The 14,784-nt window shown below is 39.8% G+C and overlaps 2 protein-coding genes across 3 annotated transcripts in view; one reads left to right on the top strand and one right to left on the bottom strand.

The window, feature by feature from the left end:
- Positions 1-589, bottom strand: part of LOC143330797 (polycystin-1-like protein 2) — a 34,251-nt gene extending 33,662 nt beyond the window's left edge. The window contains exon 1 of the mRNA XM_076747556.1: positions 271-589. Within this exon, the coding sequence (XP_076603671.1) occupies positions 271-589 (319 nt within the window). The remainder of the gene's footprint in view (positions 1-270) is intronic.
- A 3,066-nt stretch (positions 590-3,655) lies between these two features.
- Positions 3,656-13,842, top strand: LOC143330355 (alpha-1,6-mannosylglycoprotein 6-beta-N-acetylglucosaminyltransferase A-like). Of its 2 annotated transcripts, XM_076746874.1 has the most exons (19): positions 3,656-3,757; positions 3,962-4,199; positions 4,423-4,513; positions 5,030-5,095; positions 5,333-5,548; positions 6,172-6,248; positions 6,566-6,655; positions 6,791-6,856; positions 7,403-7,579; positions 8,252-8,421; positions 8,758-8,877; positions 9,577-9,710; positions 9,855-9,988; positions 10,363-10,506; positions 11,999-12,145; positions 12,251-12,364; positions 12,464-12,538; positions 12,629-12,786; positions 13,265-13,842. In XM_076746874.1, the coding sequence occupies exons 2-19, from the start codon at positions 4,107-4,109 to the stop codon at positions 13,464-13,466; spliced, it is 2,274 nt and encodes a 757-aa protein (XP_076602989.1). In that variant the 5' UTR covers positions 3,656-3,757; positions 3,962-4,106; the 3' UTR covers positions 13,467-13,842. The 2 variants fall into 2 exon arrangements, with proteins under 2 accessions (XP_076602989.1, XP_076602990.1); XM_076746875.1 differs by lacking the exons at positions 12,629-12,786; positions 13,265-13,842 and having other exon boundaries at positions 11,999-12,149; positions 12,464-12,539.
- Positions 13,843-14,784: the final 942 nt, after the last annotated feature.

Raw genomic sequence — 14,784 nt, 5'->3', positions numbered from 1 at the left:
AAGAGGCAAGTCTTTCAACTCTCAAGGTTTTGTACCATTTCCAGATATAAAATTTATTTTCTGAAGTCTGTCCCAGAAGTACAAACAGGACAGCTGTACCATTGTGCTGTAGCACTTAAGCCTTGGTAGTATGTTCATGTGTACAGCTATTATAAATTGTTAAAGAAGATTTATCATATTTCATGTTAGTTTCTGCCAGAGACTGGCTCATGAGCACTCATCTGTCCAAGGTGCAGCAGTTTTCTATAGTCCACATTTCAGACCTCTTACCTTCTACAGCTGGAGAATACTGCAGGTTTGTGGAGGCAGAGGATGCTGCTCCAAGCCACATGTCCTTCTTGGGGTCCAAATGTCTTTGAAGGAAATATTGAGTTTCTTCATCTGGGATAAATGCAAGGTGTCCACCACGCCGCTCACACCAAGCCTGGGCACTGGAAAACGTACGCTGGAGACCCACAAACTCAAAGCACGAGCCTCCAAAGGCTTTCTGGTATTCTGGACAGGAAACAGTCAACTTCGTCTTATTTCCAGCACAAAACAGACAGCTGAGTGTCATCAGGATCAGCATGTGCACGTATGTCTGCCACATCTTCTGTTTTCACCTCAAAACAAGTCTCACATCAACTTCTTGGTGCTGTTAGTGTCTCACATACGCACACACCCTGCTGTCATCCTGCTTTTAAAGGGGTCTGACTCGAGCCTCTCTCACACGCCCTGTACTGGGTTCAGTGGAGCATTGTTTACCTAACAGCAAGGATCTCTCAAAACCATTGAATGTGTTAGCTTTGTACACAGACAGAGCTGCAACAAAGGAAACTGGGGAGAATATCATCAACCAGATGCAAAGCGGCTTAACGTTAGCGTTTGCCAATCATTTCCGCCATTTAATGAAATTTATAGTTCTCTATTTAAAAAACAGAATAACTTATTGAACCTTTAAGGTGCTAGTTTGAATCAATAAAGAAAAAGCCAAAAACAAACCATGGCCACTCTTCTATGAGATGAAACAAAACCAAATCACTCTTTATTTATGCTATTGAAGCTGCACATTATTTAACCACAGAAACAATTCTATCAATAAGATGAATATAAAGCTACAGTGCAGATGGAAGCGACAAATCAATATTTTTTCAACAATAAATCATAAAGACGACCTGTACATGAAGGGGCAACGCTCATAGTGATGAACCCACAAAGGATTACACACTTCTGAACTCTACATAGTGTTTTAGCATCTTTTAGCTCGTTGTGTTGGTTTTCCCACCTGCTGCTTGACTGCTTTCATCAGTGTCCCTCCCAGACGCAGCAACACTTGATGCTACTCGCTCAGCAGCAAATAGCAGACACACAATGTTGAACAAAAGGAGCTGTTGGAGCTTAAATGAGTGTGAATACTGGACATACGTTCACCAGGTTGCAGGAAAATGACTCCAAATGAATGCTAATGCTATATCAACTGAAAAGGTGATGTTTTAACAGCTGTTTTTTGCGGAGTTCCCTGAAATCCCTGAAGAATCCTGTTCATGAGTCCTTATCTTCATGCAATTTGATAATGTGTAACATTTCTGAGATTCAATCATGTTGGATAAACTGTGAAAGAACCAAAAAAAGATCTGCATTTCTAATGCTTTGTCACATGCAAACACGAGTATGACCAACCATTGTCAACCTCTCGTCAAGTATTTTTCCACAGCTGCTTTGTGACATTGCATTTCCTGAAATATACAGTATAGTATAGCTGATTCATGACACACACACACACACACACACACACACACACACACTACTCAATATCAAATTACACCATCAGTACTCCTCAAAGTTCTTCTGCCAAACAAAGGCATGTGCTTTCTTTAACACAGTCATGCACCTCCTGTCGTTTTTCCAGCGTCAGACTAGCTTGGATCAATCTAAAAACTGTGGTGCACCAGTTCGATTGTACCATTGATTGCACAGCAGGCTTGAATTCAACCAAATGGCAAAAAAAAGGCTGTGCTTCTGGAGGCAATCTCCATCCATTTACAACACTGCTTGTCGATCCAAGCAGTACGATAGTAACAGGAAGAGTAATAACAAGAATGAGCTCTGGTCCTGAAATGAATTCAGGAAGACTTACAGTGTATTATATACAATAAGAGCAGGCCTTCAGAGTGAACAAAGGAACAATAAATAATTTAATATCTAATAAACCGTAATATTATTTTATAAGACACATTAATGAGTTATTGTTTGACTTGAGCCTCACTGTAATACAATTCACCAGGACATAATTGCACATTTGACACCCAAAGTTTGTAAAATGGTGGGAATCACTCTGCATTCATGTGTTTAATCTGCAGAGTCTGATGTTTGGTTGTTTTTGCTCCCTTATCAAGCTGTTTTATGCCCATCCATGCAGGTTACGTGACACCCTCAATCTCTTTCTCCATCCATCTGTCTGCCTGAGTCTGTGTACAATAGCAAAATGGAAGTCACTGTCTTTATCTGTATATTTATTATATCTTCCTTTCACTTAATGGATTTTCATTATACTTATTCACTGTGGGCATGACTAAAGCCTTGAACCAACAGTATTGTTTATGCCAATTCAGTATGCTGTGAGATAATACATTAGCAGCAACCACAGAAACCTGCGACCTCTGTGTTTTGTAAAAGGCTTTTGACCTTCTCAGGATGACAAAAAGAGGTGGATTGTTGTCAGAACATGACCACAGGCTGGTCTATCTCAGTGATTGGCTGTTCAGAGAGAAAAACGACTCCCAAGTCTCCAAGATATTTCGACATTTGGGCTTCTGGATTCATAGCGCACCTTGTTTTTATTACATGATGTTTGTCTGTATATATATTAAGAGCCTGCTCCAAGAAGCAGGTTCGCTGAATTATTTGGATAGTTTCCTAAGAAAAAAACAGGTCTTTTTTGTCTCAGTTCCAAAGTTGACTGAGTTCTGGGAATTACTCAGCAAACTCATGCGGATAACTCAGTAAACCTGCTTCTTATCTCCGATCATCTAATTTGCATGGTTTCTTCCTGCCTGGTTCTGTATTATTATATTTGCACGTATTCTGAAATGATTGAAATTTGATCAAATATGCTCGGGTTAAAAGAAATGGCCTTTATTGGGCACACTATGAATGAACCCTGACTGTTTTTTCTACACTGTGTATTAGTTCACTTAAATTTAAACCATTAAGTTTAGAAGAAACATTTCACGAGTGCAAATCATTAACTTGTGCCAATTAACAAGCTAAATTTTTTAAAACTGTTTTAAAGCTCCAACACGATCAGCAGAGTGGGTAAAACCGTCAGAGAAGAGCAGAGTTAAAACATTTTGACATTTAATTACAGAAACCATATTCAATGGACTTCAGATGGAATGTTAGAACTATGATAAATGACTTTTGCCATGTTTTGAGCTTCATGGATATTCAGTAATAGTCAGTAATAAAGGTTATTAGCCAACTCTGCCAGTAGCGATGTCACGGTAGGTGACAACCATTGACTTCACAGGAAGCTTAAGGACAAGAACTTGTTGTGAGAAGCAATGTAGACAAACATGTTGATAAACTGGTTGCATCCAGCTGCTGAAGCATGACTGTGCTTTGTGTGGAGTCCTGTGTGTAGATTATTTGTACCTGAGAGATCCTACCAGAGCACAGTCTACAGGCAGGCAGATGGGATTATATGCATTTATTACAGAATAATCACACTTGGTGAGTTCATTTGATTTTACTGGAAGGATTGGCCAACACCCTTAAGGTAAGTGTTTGAGTTCTTTGTTGTAACAGGGGATATTAGAACAATGTCATTGTGTTTGAATAAATAAGAACAATTCAACGTAAATGAGAAAACAAAGCTTTTTGTGTTTTTTCTTTTGAAATGGGATGTTATACAAAAAGACTGCAACGACATAAATCATCACTAAGGTGCTAAATTATTCCCTCTCACTCTCTGACTCATCAGACACATAACTTCAATCAAGCATCGCCTCATATCAACTGCAGCCCTGTATGAGGAAAGAAGCATTGGACTTAATGTGAAATTTCTTCCTTCTGATTTAACGGTTGACATCCAAAACACTTGACATCTGGCTGAGCCCGTCTGAATCATGACAAAAGTGACACGCACTCAGTGGTGGACTGTGCGTGTGTTCCTGTGCATCGGTCTCATGTGGTGTCTTAGTTCGGCTTTGTTCATCCTGGTCTGTATCTTCGTTCACTCATTCACCTAAATGGTCCCATTGCTTGCATACAGTGCACTAAACAACCTTGCTTTAATTTACTCTGTGTTACTGTACAGCTTCTGCAACTCTGATATATTGCACAATGAATCATGTCTTGTTAGTTAAATTCAGATCACTGCAGTTTGTCTTAAACAAACATGTCCTTACACTCAGAAATGTGTCTTGCCTCAACTGGTTTTAGAGCAATGTCGACCAGCAGGGCCTCATTGTGACCAGTCAACACGGACCGAGGCTGCATGAGAAAGTGCGGATAGAAACCAGCAGTGCTGAAGGTGAGAAGAGAGCACAGACGTGAAAAGGGAAATGGAGTAGAATACAAGAGAAATATAGATATGAAACAAGCACATGAAACTTTCTTATCTGTTGGTGAGAGAAAAATAGCCTGGGTGAGCCACACACTGGCCAGTTCTGGTACCTTTTTTTAGACAGGCTAGCACCTTTCAGTGGAGCTCATTTGAAAAGAGAATGATTAATTTTTAAGTGCATGTTGTGGAAACGAGGGTTGCCTGAAGAATGTGTAATTCAGTTACAGCAGCGCTGCCCAGAATAGAACATTCAAATGGGAGCATGAGGAGGGATATAGGAGGTTAGATGGAAGTGAAATTAAGGTAATGGAGGGTAAAATGTTTGAATTTGAAGTCAGGTGGCTGTAACATGTTGCTTTTCTTGAAAAATGCTTTTTTGAGTATTGTTTTAGCTAGCACAACTGTTGCTTTCTCTTAATTTTCCCTGACTTCCTGTCCATCTCTCCCTTAACTCCTTTTTTCACTGCCCCTTTTCTCTCTTAGATATAATGAAGAGAATTGTCCGGTTTGCTGATGACCTCCTGAATGTCGTGGTACACTCTGGCAATTGTGAGCAAAGTTTCCACACCTTTTATTTTTCTTCTGCAAAATACACACTTAGCTTCCAGTTAATACGACATAATTACTGTATGAAGTGGAAGTACCTCTAATTAAAATAGGGTAAAAAAAAAATCCTTGTAATACTTGCTAACTTAATTGTATAGTACAGCTAATTGCTTCAAGAGCTCTTTTCAGGTGCAAGTCTCTTGAAAATATGTCAAATTAACTCTCCGAACTCTCTTTCAGTTTCACATCCGCCTCTTTTGAGGGACTACAAAGGAGAATTAAGGGCACTCCAGATTAAAACGGAGGCAGAGAACGTGCAAGCACGCATGAGGGATGAGATGATTAAGGAGCTGCGCTCTGATAAAATCCACCTGCAGCAAGAAGTGGCTCGTTTGGGGGAACTCCTAAAGAAACAGATGGAGAGAGAAGAGAAGAAACTTACAAATGTCAAACCTGGTAAAATTACCGTTGAACAAATTAATCACAATCAGAATTGCCTTTATTGACCAAGTATGTGTGCATGTACAAGGCATTTGACTCTGGTTTAAACATTGCACTCAATGTGCTTGCATAGAAAAAAAGAGTACAAAGTGCGAATTAACGAGAATTAAACAACATGTACAAAGAACGGTGAGGCAATAAACTACAAAACTACAAAAATATACACAATATACAATGAAATTTTCGGTGTGCAGGTAATTATATTGTGTACAGGTATTTATGCTAATAGCAGGATGGTAAATGTTTTCCCAGAATGCCCGGTTTTAACACCAAGATACTCTGATAATTGCTAACTTAGTAACGAAAAATATTACAGGATAACGCCATGTCCAAACTCAATAATGTATTAATCTGTCTCTCAATACTTTTCAATTTCCCAACCCCTCCCTACTGAAAATGTATATCTTAAAAAATGGGTCAAATATGTTCAATTTGAGTGTTTTAAAACAGGCTAAGTGGTTTCTGAGTACTGTAGTTTTTAGCAAATGCTACCCAAAATAAGTAAATGATGTTAATGTTGGAAATAATACACATTTGGTGTGTTAACCAGTAAAAGCTCTGTTGTTTGTGTTTCTTAGATGATCAAATTGAAGGGGATAAAAATTGCCCTCTGCCGCCCATGAATGGATACCCAGACTGTAAGAAGAAGATACAGGTAACGTATTTCTTTGTCACTGAAATGTCATTGGTAAAGATTCCTAAGAAGATATTAGCACTTGGCAAGTGTTTATTCAATCATACTGTCGGTATACTTTGGAACAAGTTAATGCAGTTCTCCGTGTAGTTGCATCTCTTTGCTCTTCACTTTATAATACAGCCTTTCCAAAACATTTCTATTTAGATAAATACTTACCAGTTCAGTGTATGAAGGCACAGTGAGAAAAAAACAAACTTAAACGTGAAGCACTGTGTTGATCATGATTATGTGCTCATTTTTTTCTTGTGGCCCTGTGTGGTTTCTGGCTCCCCCAGTGGATGCAGACGATGTGGAAGTCTGACCCATGCTACGGCCGTCATGGGGTGAATGGGTCTCTGTGCTCCATCCTTTTCTACCTCGGCGAGGTACATGGGCTCCCATGTCAATGAAGACCTCATACACTGGAAATTGGAAAGCACTCAATTTTGGAAATGCACAAAGATGAAAAAGGGTTTGTTTTTTGTGTTTGTGCCCCCTCTGTTTGTCTGTGTTGTCTTAAGGTAGAGTCCTGGTGTCCTTTGTTTCCAGGCAGAGTGATTCCCACAGCTCCAAAGCAAAATGTGGAGGTGAGCTCAAAGAAAGCAAGGCTGCATGCTTCTCGTGTGTGTGCATGGGTGTGTGGTGTGTAAAACCTCTGTACAGTGGCTTACCTTGGGATACCTGCTTGACCAGAATAGTGATCTGTCTACTTAAAGCAACTGAAACTCACCCACAGGCTGTATATTCAAATTCTCCAAATTACTTGCATTTGTTTTTTTTTCATTGTCCCTTTTCTTCTTTTGCTTGTCTGCATAACCTGATGGTTATGATGCCACTAAAATGCCCATTGTCCAAATTGTATTAATGCCACACAGATCTTAATTTGCAAATTCCAGTTTTTAATTATCAAACTGAATGCTGATCAGGGTATGGAGTGGAAAGTGGCATAGCTGACACAGATAGGAGGAGTGACATTGGCATTGATTTGTGGTCCTCTTCCACTCAACTTGAAAGAGCAAACATTGTTATTTAATCTATCAGTGCTAAATGGGTAAGCAGCCAAAGTATCGTGAAGGGATTTGAAAACAAATCTGAATCTATAGAACAAGCCTTGTGTTTGCTTCAATTTCCAGGAAGTGTCTGAAGATGCAGTGATCCGAGAAAGTTTTAAAGACCTTTATCCCTTGATGGGAAATAGAGTCCAGTACCGTTGGATCAAACAGAGAATTAGCAGCATGGAAAACATTTGGGTCGAGGCTGGACGCTCTTTCTCAGCCAAATACAACGTCACAAAGCGGAAAGCTAAACACGTAATGTATCTCTGCCCAGTGCTTTTATCGCATTCATTGACTGAACTCTGCCATCTCAGTTATTGCTTTCTGTTCTGATGTCACGTTAAAATGATAACGAGAGAAAGAAAAATGGGTTGAAATGAGGAGATACCTCAACGCTTTTAATTTTCAGGGGCAAAAACATCACATTTAAAAGGTAAACCACTCATACTCAAAGGGTGCTCTAATGGTTTTTAGAGCTCACTATGGCACTGACAGATTTGACAGATTGTTGCAGATAGAATATGAAGTGCATGATACAAACTGTATCTGTCTTTTTTTTATTTTTTGTTTGACATTTCTTTCAGTGCGATATGTACAATTTCATAATCAGATACATGGAAGGGACATGGTGTAAATTCTTGTTAGAGGATGCTGATACCTCCCTCCCTCCTTAAATAAAGTTCTTATTCCATTGTTAATAAAACCAGGAAAATAGCTTCACGGAAAATAATGCAGAGCTATTTTTTTCTTTATCAGAACTAGTACACATAGACCAAAAATGATTTGGCAGACAGGCCTTTCATTGCATTAGCAGGGTATTTAATGTTCTCTATGTTGGAAATGAGTCATCAGATGCAGCTACTCTACCTTCACATGATAAGATACAATGAGCATATTTCATGGAAATCCAACTTCTGACCCCAATAGATCCTGGTACATCCTGGTCTTGTGACAGATGAATCGGGTTTTCAAATGGCAAAGTCTGCCTTCAATGGGGGCCCCCTTGGTGAACTAGTCCAGTGGAGTGACGTCATCTCCACACTTTACACATTGGGTCACCATCTTCACCTCTCCGCCTCCATACCTGACCTCCAGTTGTGAGTATGTGCACAAAAAGAGCCTTTTTTGTTGCAGGCTGCTTTCTATCATGGTGACCGGTCATTGCTTTGAGGAAAAAGAAAGGGAACAGGATGAGACTGGGACGTCTGACACTTTAAACCAACGAACCAACGATTGGGTGAAAAATCGCATTGTTTGACAGACAAACAATATTTTGAAGTTGTAACCATGCCACATGATGTGTACACCTACACACATTCATTCCATAATTTCCCCTGAATTGTTACAATATTAACATTCCTGTATATCCATTATCGTGTTAATCTCTCTCTCTCTCTCTCTCTCTCTCTCTCTCTCTCTCTCTCTCTCTCTAGTTTTATAGGGAAGGGTAGCTGCCCAAATCAAAAGTTAGTGGAACCAAACCTGATCTACACAGACATTATCGGCCTAAAACAGATTGAAAAAACACTAGGCAAATCTTGGACCAAATACAAGTGAGCATCCTGAAATCATTTTAAACTACTTGGACTTGTATGAGAGTGAGAGTATATGTACATACATGTAATACCATGTAGTGTGTCTATGGTAGCTAATCTCAACATTCACGTGCTGCAAGCTCCTTCACGTGCAGCATTAGTGAATTATTAGTGAAATATTCTGATCATTCATAAGGTGATGTTTAAAGAAAAGTAGCCTTTAAGGAATGAAATCATCATTTGCTGATGTTTTAGTGATCGTATCAGGCCCCTTTTGATTATCTTCTTATTAACATTGTATGACAGCGACACCCTGGTTTTAAATGGCCATAACGGCTTCATTATGGTGACTTCATTTGGTCATTCATTATTTTTGAAAATACTAAGAGAGTGCTGAGATAAGGAATTTTCCTCCAAATGGCACCTGCATGTGATGGAATCACATGGTGAGACATGACAAAAAGCAATACACAAACAATGCTTTGGTCATTTTTTTGTGCTCATTTGAGTGTACTTTAAAATATGACTTTAAAAAGAAAGAAAATAGTGTAATGAAGAAGTGAAGGGAGAAATGCCAGCACAGAGAATAGAGAGACCAGAGTGATTTGGGTATTAGATGGGTGTGAGTGCAATTAGTGTGAGTGTGTGTGTTCATTGGTATGATGTGCGCATTAATGTGTTTGTGAGTGTAAGTGTGTACCTCTGTGTGTAAACCAGGTGTATGATGCGTGTGTTGGACTCTTTTGGCACTGAGCCAGACTTCAACCATCCAGACTGGGTCAGAAAGCACAACCTGAAGAGCCCGTTTGGCGGCCTGGGCCTGATCCTGATGCAGTTCAACACCATGTTTCGTATGTGTCTGCTTCGTTACTGGATCTGAGGAGAACAGGAATGGCTGCTTTTAAACTTTCATGAAAAATCATCAGTTCAACTCTTGGCAATGAAATCTGACTTTTCTTCCTTTATTATTTTCTTTACTCTCTTCTTGTGAGCAGCTCACACACCCGACAACACATTCATGGGATTTGTGGTGCAACGGCCGCTGACCTCTGAAGAAAGTGAGCAGCTCAATTCTATCAAAAGACAAAACCAGGCACTTGTGTATGGCAAACGTGCCATATTTTGGCAGGTAACAAAGGACTGACATTGTAATAGCCTGAAAAACATTTTGTATTCTATCAAACGTTTATGTCTTCAGGCACTTGTTTCAAGGCAACATTCATTTGAGAAAGTATTGAGGAAGCTCTCAGGTTGTAGCTACAGTTGAGGTGGCTGTAGACTAAATGGATCATGTTGAAAAATGAGTTTTGTGGTTATTGTAAGCCTTGAAAATGCGTTTTGTCACCCCATTTCACCTTTGGGTGTTTAGTAGTCTGCTGCGCCTCCCTTGTAATTCAGACATCCCCATAAAATACACACTTGGCAAGGGCGAGGTGTAATCTGTGCCATGTCCATTGATTTTCCAGCAAGTCACCCTTTGTTTCCTCTGCTGTTGCACTGCAGGGTAAAGAAGCTTATTTGGACGTTATCCACAAGTATTTGGAGATCCACGGGACGGTGGATCGTGGTGTTCAGATTCCAAAATATGTGAAAAACCACGGCATTGTCAAAGGCCCCGAGGTGCACACCCTGTTGAGACAGAGCAAGGTGAGTGTGTGAATGATCGAACAGACCAATCAGGTCCCTCAACTGAACCACTGTGTTTTGTTGACTTTGGCTTTACTTCCTCATTTTAAAACCCATTGCTGTATATGAGCAATAATATTAATATTGATATTAATGAAACATTTTTTGAGCTTTTCAAACTCCAATATGCACAGTAGTACTAAAGTGGTGGCCTTTCTTTGAACTGTGTTTACTGACAACAGTTTTGTGAAATGTTCCTGCGTCCATGTGGTAACATCCTTTATCCAATCATGTGTTCACAAAGTGGTGAACCTCGCTCCATGCTCGTGAATGACTGAGTCTTTCGAGGACGCCCCTTTCATACCCAATCATGATACTCTAACTGCAACTTTCTCAGTCTTTGGTTGCTTCTGTCCCAACTTGTTTGTGTTGCTGCATCAAATTCAGAATAAGCAGATATTACGAAAATACCAGGTATACAAAAATCAATGAGACTGAGAAGGTAAAACATTGAATATATTGTCTTTGTACTGTTTTCAGTTGAGTAATAGAGAAAGGATTAGCATATTATCACATTCTGTTCTATTTATGTCTTCGGTGGGGTTGTAAAAGGCATTACTCATCTCTATAATGTTTGGTTCTGACACATCTGACACATCATTATTGAATCTGCCGATCCCTCACATAGTTTAGGGAGTACGTGCCAGTCAGTCCTCGCTGAAGTTGGAGGAGCGGTTGTTGATACATAAACACTAATATTGAACGAGACAAGTGCCACTTGATAAAGCACAGAACAGTTTAAAGTGAAGTGTTCGTCACAGGGCGAACATTCAGGAAAATAATTTACTTTTTTTTTTTTTTTTTTTTACAAGAGAACCCTGAATAAGATTTTGTTTTTAATGAACCACAGAAAGATTCAAGGCTTCTCTGACTGACACAGGACCTGTATAGTTTATTATGACAAGAATAAAATGGTGAGGCATATTCATTTATGTTGTCTTATATTATTTATTGCTTAGTGCTGTATCTTGAATTATTTTACACAATAACCTGTTTATGTATATTTGTTTATGTCCAATTATGTAAAGTATGAAAATATTGCTAGTATCACTTGCACTATTACTTTAATTTTTCCTCGATTTACATAATAACATGTCCTTAATCAAAACTGTTTTATAAGTAATTCTGTATATTTTCTCTATATTCTATACTATATCAAATACTTTGTAAGCAGCATTCATTTTGATTTTTGGGAATATTTATGAGTTTGAATTGAAATAGTTCAACCCCACAAAAGTTTTCTTTCAGCGTGGGTCCAGATAACATTAATGACGAGCTTGTTGCTGTGTGCTGTGACAACAGCACAGCTGAGTTCATCGCTTATTGTCCTGGTGTTGGCTGACACCACGTGGTGACTGTAAAGAAGTGCATGTGGTGAGCGTATACATCTCCACATGTGCTGGCAAGTGTCAGGAACTTCTAAACTGTTTATTTTATTCATGGTCTGCTGTAGGTTTTTGTGGGATTGTCTTTCCCATATGAAGGCCCCGCCCCATTGGAGGCCTTAGCCAATGGCTGTCCTTTCCTGAACCCCAGGTTGCACCCTCCACAGAGTCGGCTGAACTCAGATTTCTTCAAGGACAAACCTAACATTAGAGAGGCCAGTATTCAAAACTGACCTGATTAAACAGATTTTATGAAGATATAAATAAATAGCAGGTGTCCTGTATCCTTTAATTTCACCGTTGGTGTGTTTGCTTTGCAGGTGGCATCCCAGAATCCTTATGCCGAGGCGATAGGAGAACCATACGTATGGACGGTAGATATGAACAACTCCACAGAAGTGGAGAGAGCTCTCACTGCCATCATGAATCACACTGTACGTGTAATCTGCATTTACAGATGACGCTCAGCCTGATGAATACAGAACTGCAGTTTTTTTTATGATACATCTATAGCTGTAGTCTTTTCATTTCAGATTGAGCCCTATATTCCCTATGAGTTTACCTGTGAGGGGATGCTCCAGAGGGTCAATGTCCTGATTGAAAAGCAGGTTGGAGGAATGTTGATTGAGGGGTTGGTAACAGGATCAAATTTGTAACTAGGAACCTTCATCTCATCTTGTTGTTCTTTTTTGCTTCAGGACTTCTGCCACGGCACACCGAGCTGGCCCCCGCTGAGCGTGCTCCAGGTGGTGAAGGCGGAGGTCAGCACTTCCTGTAAACAGGCTTGCCAGAAGAAAGGACTGATCTGTGAACCCACATTCTTCCCACATCTGAACAGCGCAAAGAGTCTTGCCAAGTAAGTTCACACATGTTGCATTGCATATGAATGAATCCATGATCCACTGAGCCCATTATGTCAATCTCAGCTGGTGTCAGAGTTCAAAAAGAGGAGAGAAAGAATGTGAACAAAACTCCTCTTAACTAGCTGGTTTAAAATAAAAAGTGATCCTTGTTCTTTTGTCCCTGGTTTGAGCCTTTCAGGCAGATTCTCCCCTACATCTTTGCTTTGGTTGACAGACCCTAACCCAGTATTGACCCCAATCAAATTGCCCATGCCTACAATGTAAACACGATCATTTGATGAAGACAGCAGACAGCTTGCATGTCAGTGCAGCCTTACAGCCTTGATTCTGAGCGGGAGTCCCTGCAGGATGGAGTGCATTCACCTCCACGTCTAGTCGAAATCCTCCATCACCTTTTACCATCACACGCTTTACGATTTCATACACAGCTGCTGATGATTTCCTCTCCTTTTTCTTTTTTTTTCCCCCCAGCTACAATGTAGACTGTAAAACATCAGAGCTTTCTGGCAACAACCTGGTGTTTCCAGCCTTCAGCAACAGTACGAAACACTGTGTGTTCCAGTCTGATCCCCTGCTCTTCAGCTGTGTGAGATCAGATAAGTCCTTGATTCGCATCTGCCCCTGTCGAGACTACATTAAGGACCAGATAGCTTTATGCAAGGCATGTATCTAGAATAAAAATCTATGTGTTTACTCAGCACAAAAGATCAGTAAAAAATGTGGGTTTTATCTGAATGTCCACCTGGAAAACATCACATTTTCCCCTGTGATTATGTTTGAACGTATTTGAAGATATGCAGTAACTTAATTCACAAATGCACTTTGTACCCTGTCATGGTTGATGGTAAACTGTTTATTTAAACAATGATGTTAATACAGTATTTATTTGCAGTCGTTTGACTGACTTTGCTGGTTGCAAACAGCTTTGCATTGGTTGAATATATTTTGGTCATCTTGTATGTACACAGATCTGCATACCCTTCTGGGCACTCATTCGCTCATTGTCTGCCAGTGATGTTAAATTTCCAGGGTGTTTCACAGTCTCATGTGAATCTGGAAACTAGGCAGATAAAAGGAGTGGATTTCCATTTCCAGCCATCTCCTCGAGCTGCTCTTAATGTGCATTATTTTGCCAGAGCAGCGAGAGTGCAAGCCTGCGATGATGATGCAAAAGTGTGAAATTGAATCAGGGTTGAGAGAACATACTGAAGTGAGAAATGCTCTGTATTATAAACTGTATTATATTTTACCATATCTTGAAAATAACACACAAAAAACACACAATGCTTGCCACACTGAGGACTGATGTGTCTTAAAGTTACTGACAGAGTATTCAGCAGCTTTGCACAGGTTTAGGCATGAATCCTGGATGCAAACAGGTGGCTCAAAAGTTCTGCGCACACCTCTTCTACACCGCAGCTGACTGACATTTATTCCTGCTGATGATTATAGAGGTATGAAGAAGATTTTGCAAGAACACAATACTGTAGAGGTTAAAGGAATAGTTCATCTGTTTTCTGCTGAGAAGCGATGATACAACTCTTATCTTCGTATGTTAAAATTGAAGCCACTGCCAGGAACCACTTAGCTTAGCATAGCTTAGCTGAAAACTGGAAACAGGGGTAAAAAGTAAGCCAGACTTTTCCAAAGGGAACAAAATTTGCCTACCAGCTGCAGCTCGTTGGTAGCTGCATGATTACCGCCCATGTTTATGATGCTTTTGTTGCATATCGTACCCTCTTCTCTCTGCACAAATGCCCAAACATCCACCTACCAGCACCTCTAAATCTCACAAATGAACATTTTGGACCACATGTGTTCAATCCAAACAAAGAGTGGAGTGTTAAAATGCCACCTTGTGGTTTTATAGGAATTTATATGCCTGATTATTTCTTGGCACAGTAGCTTCCTGGATACTTCCTGGTTACCAGGAAACCAGTGGAGACTCCATTCAGTTATCAAGAAATATCCCATAAAAAAAAACTCCCATA

This window comes from Chaetodon auriga, chromosome 13, assembly GCF_051107435.1.
Source record: "Chaetodon auriga isolate fChaAug3 chromosome 13, fChaAug3.hap1, whole genome shotgun sequence".
NCBI lineage: Eukaryota > Metazoa > Chordata > Actinopteri > Chaetodontiformes > Chaetodontidae > Chaetodon > Chaetodon auriga.
This window is presented reverse-complemented; position numbering and strand designations above follow the sequence as displayed.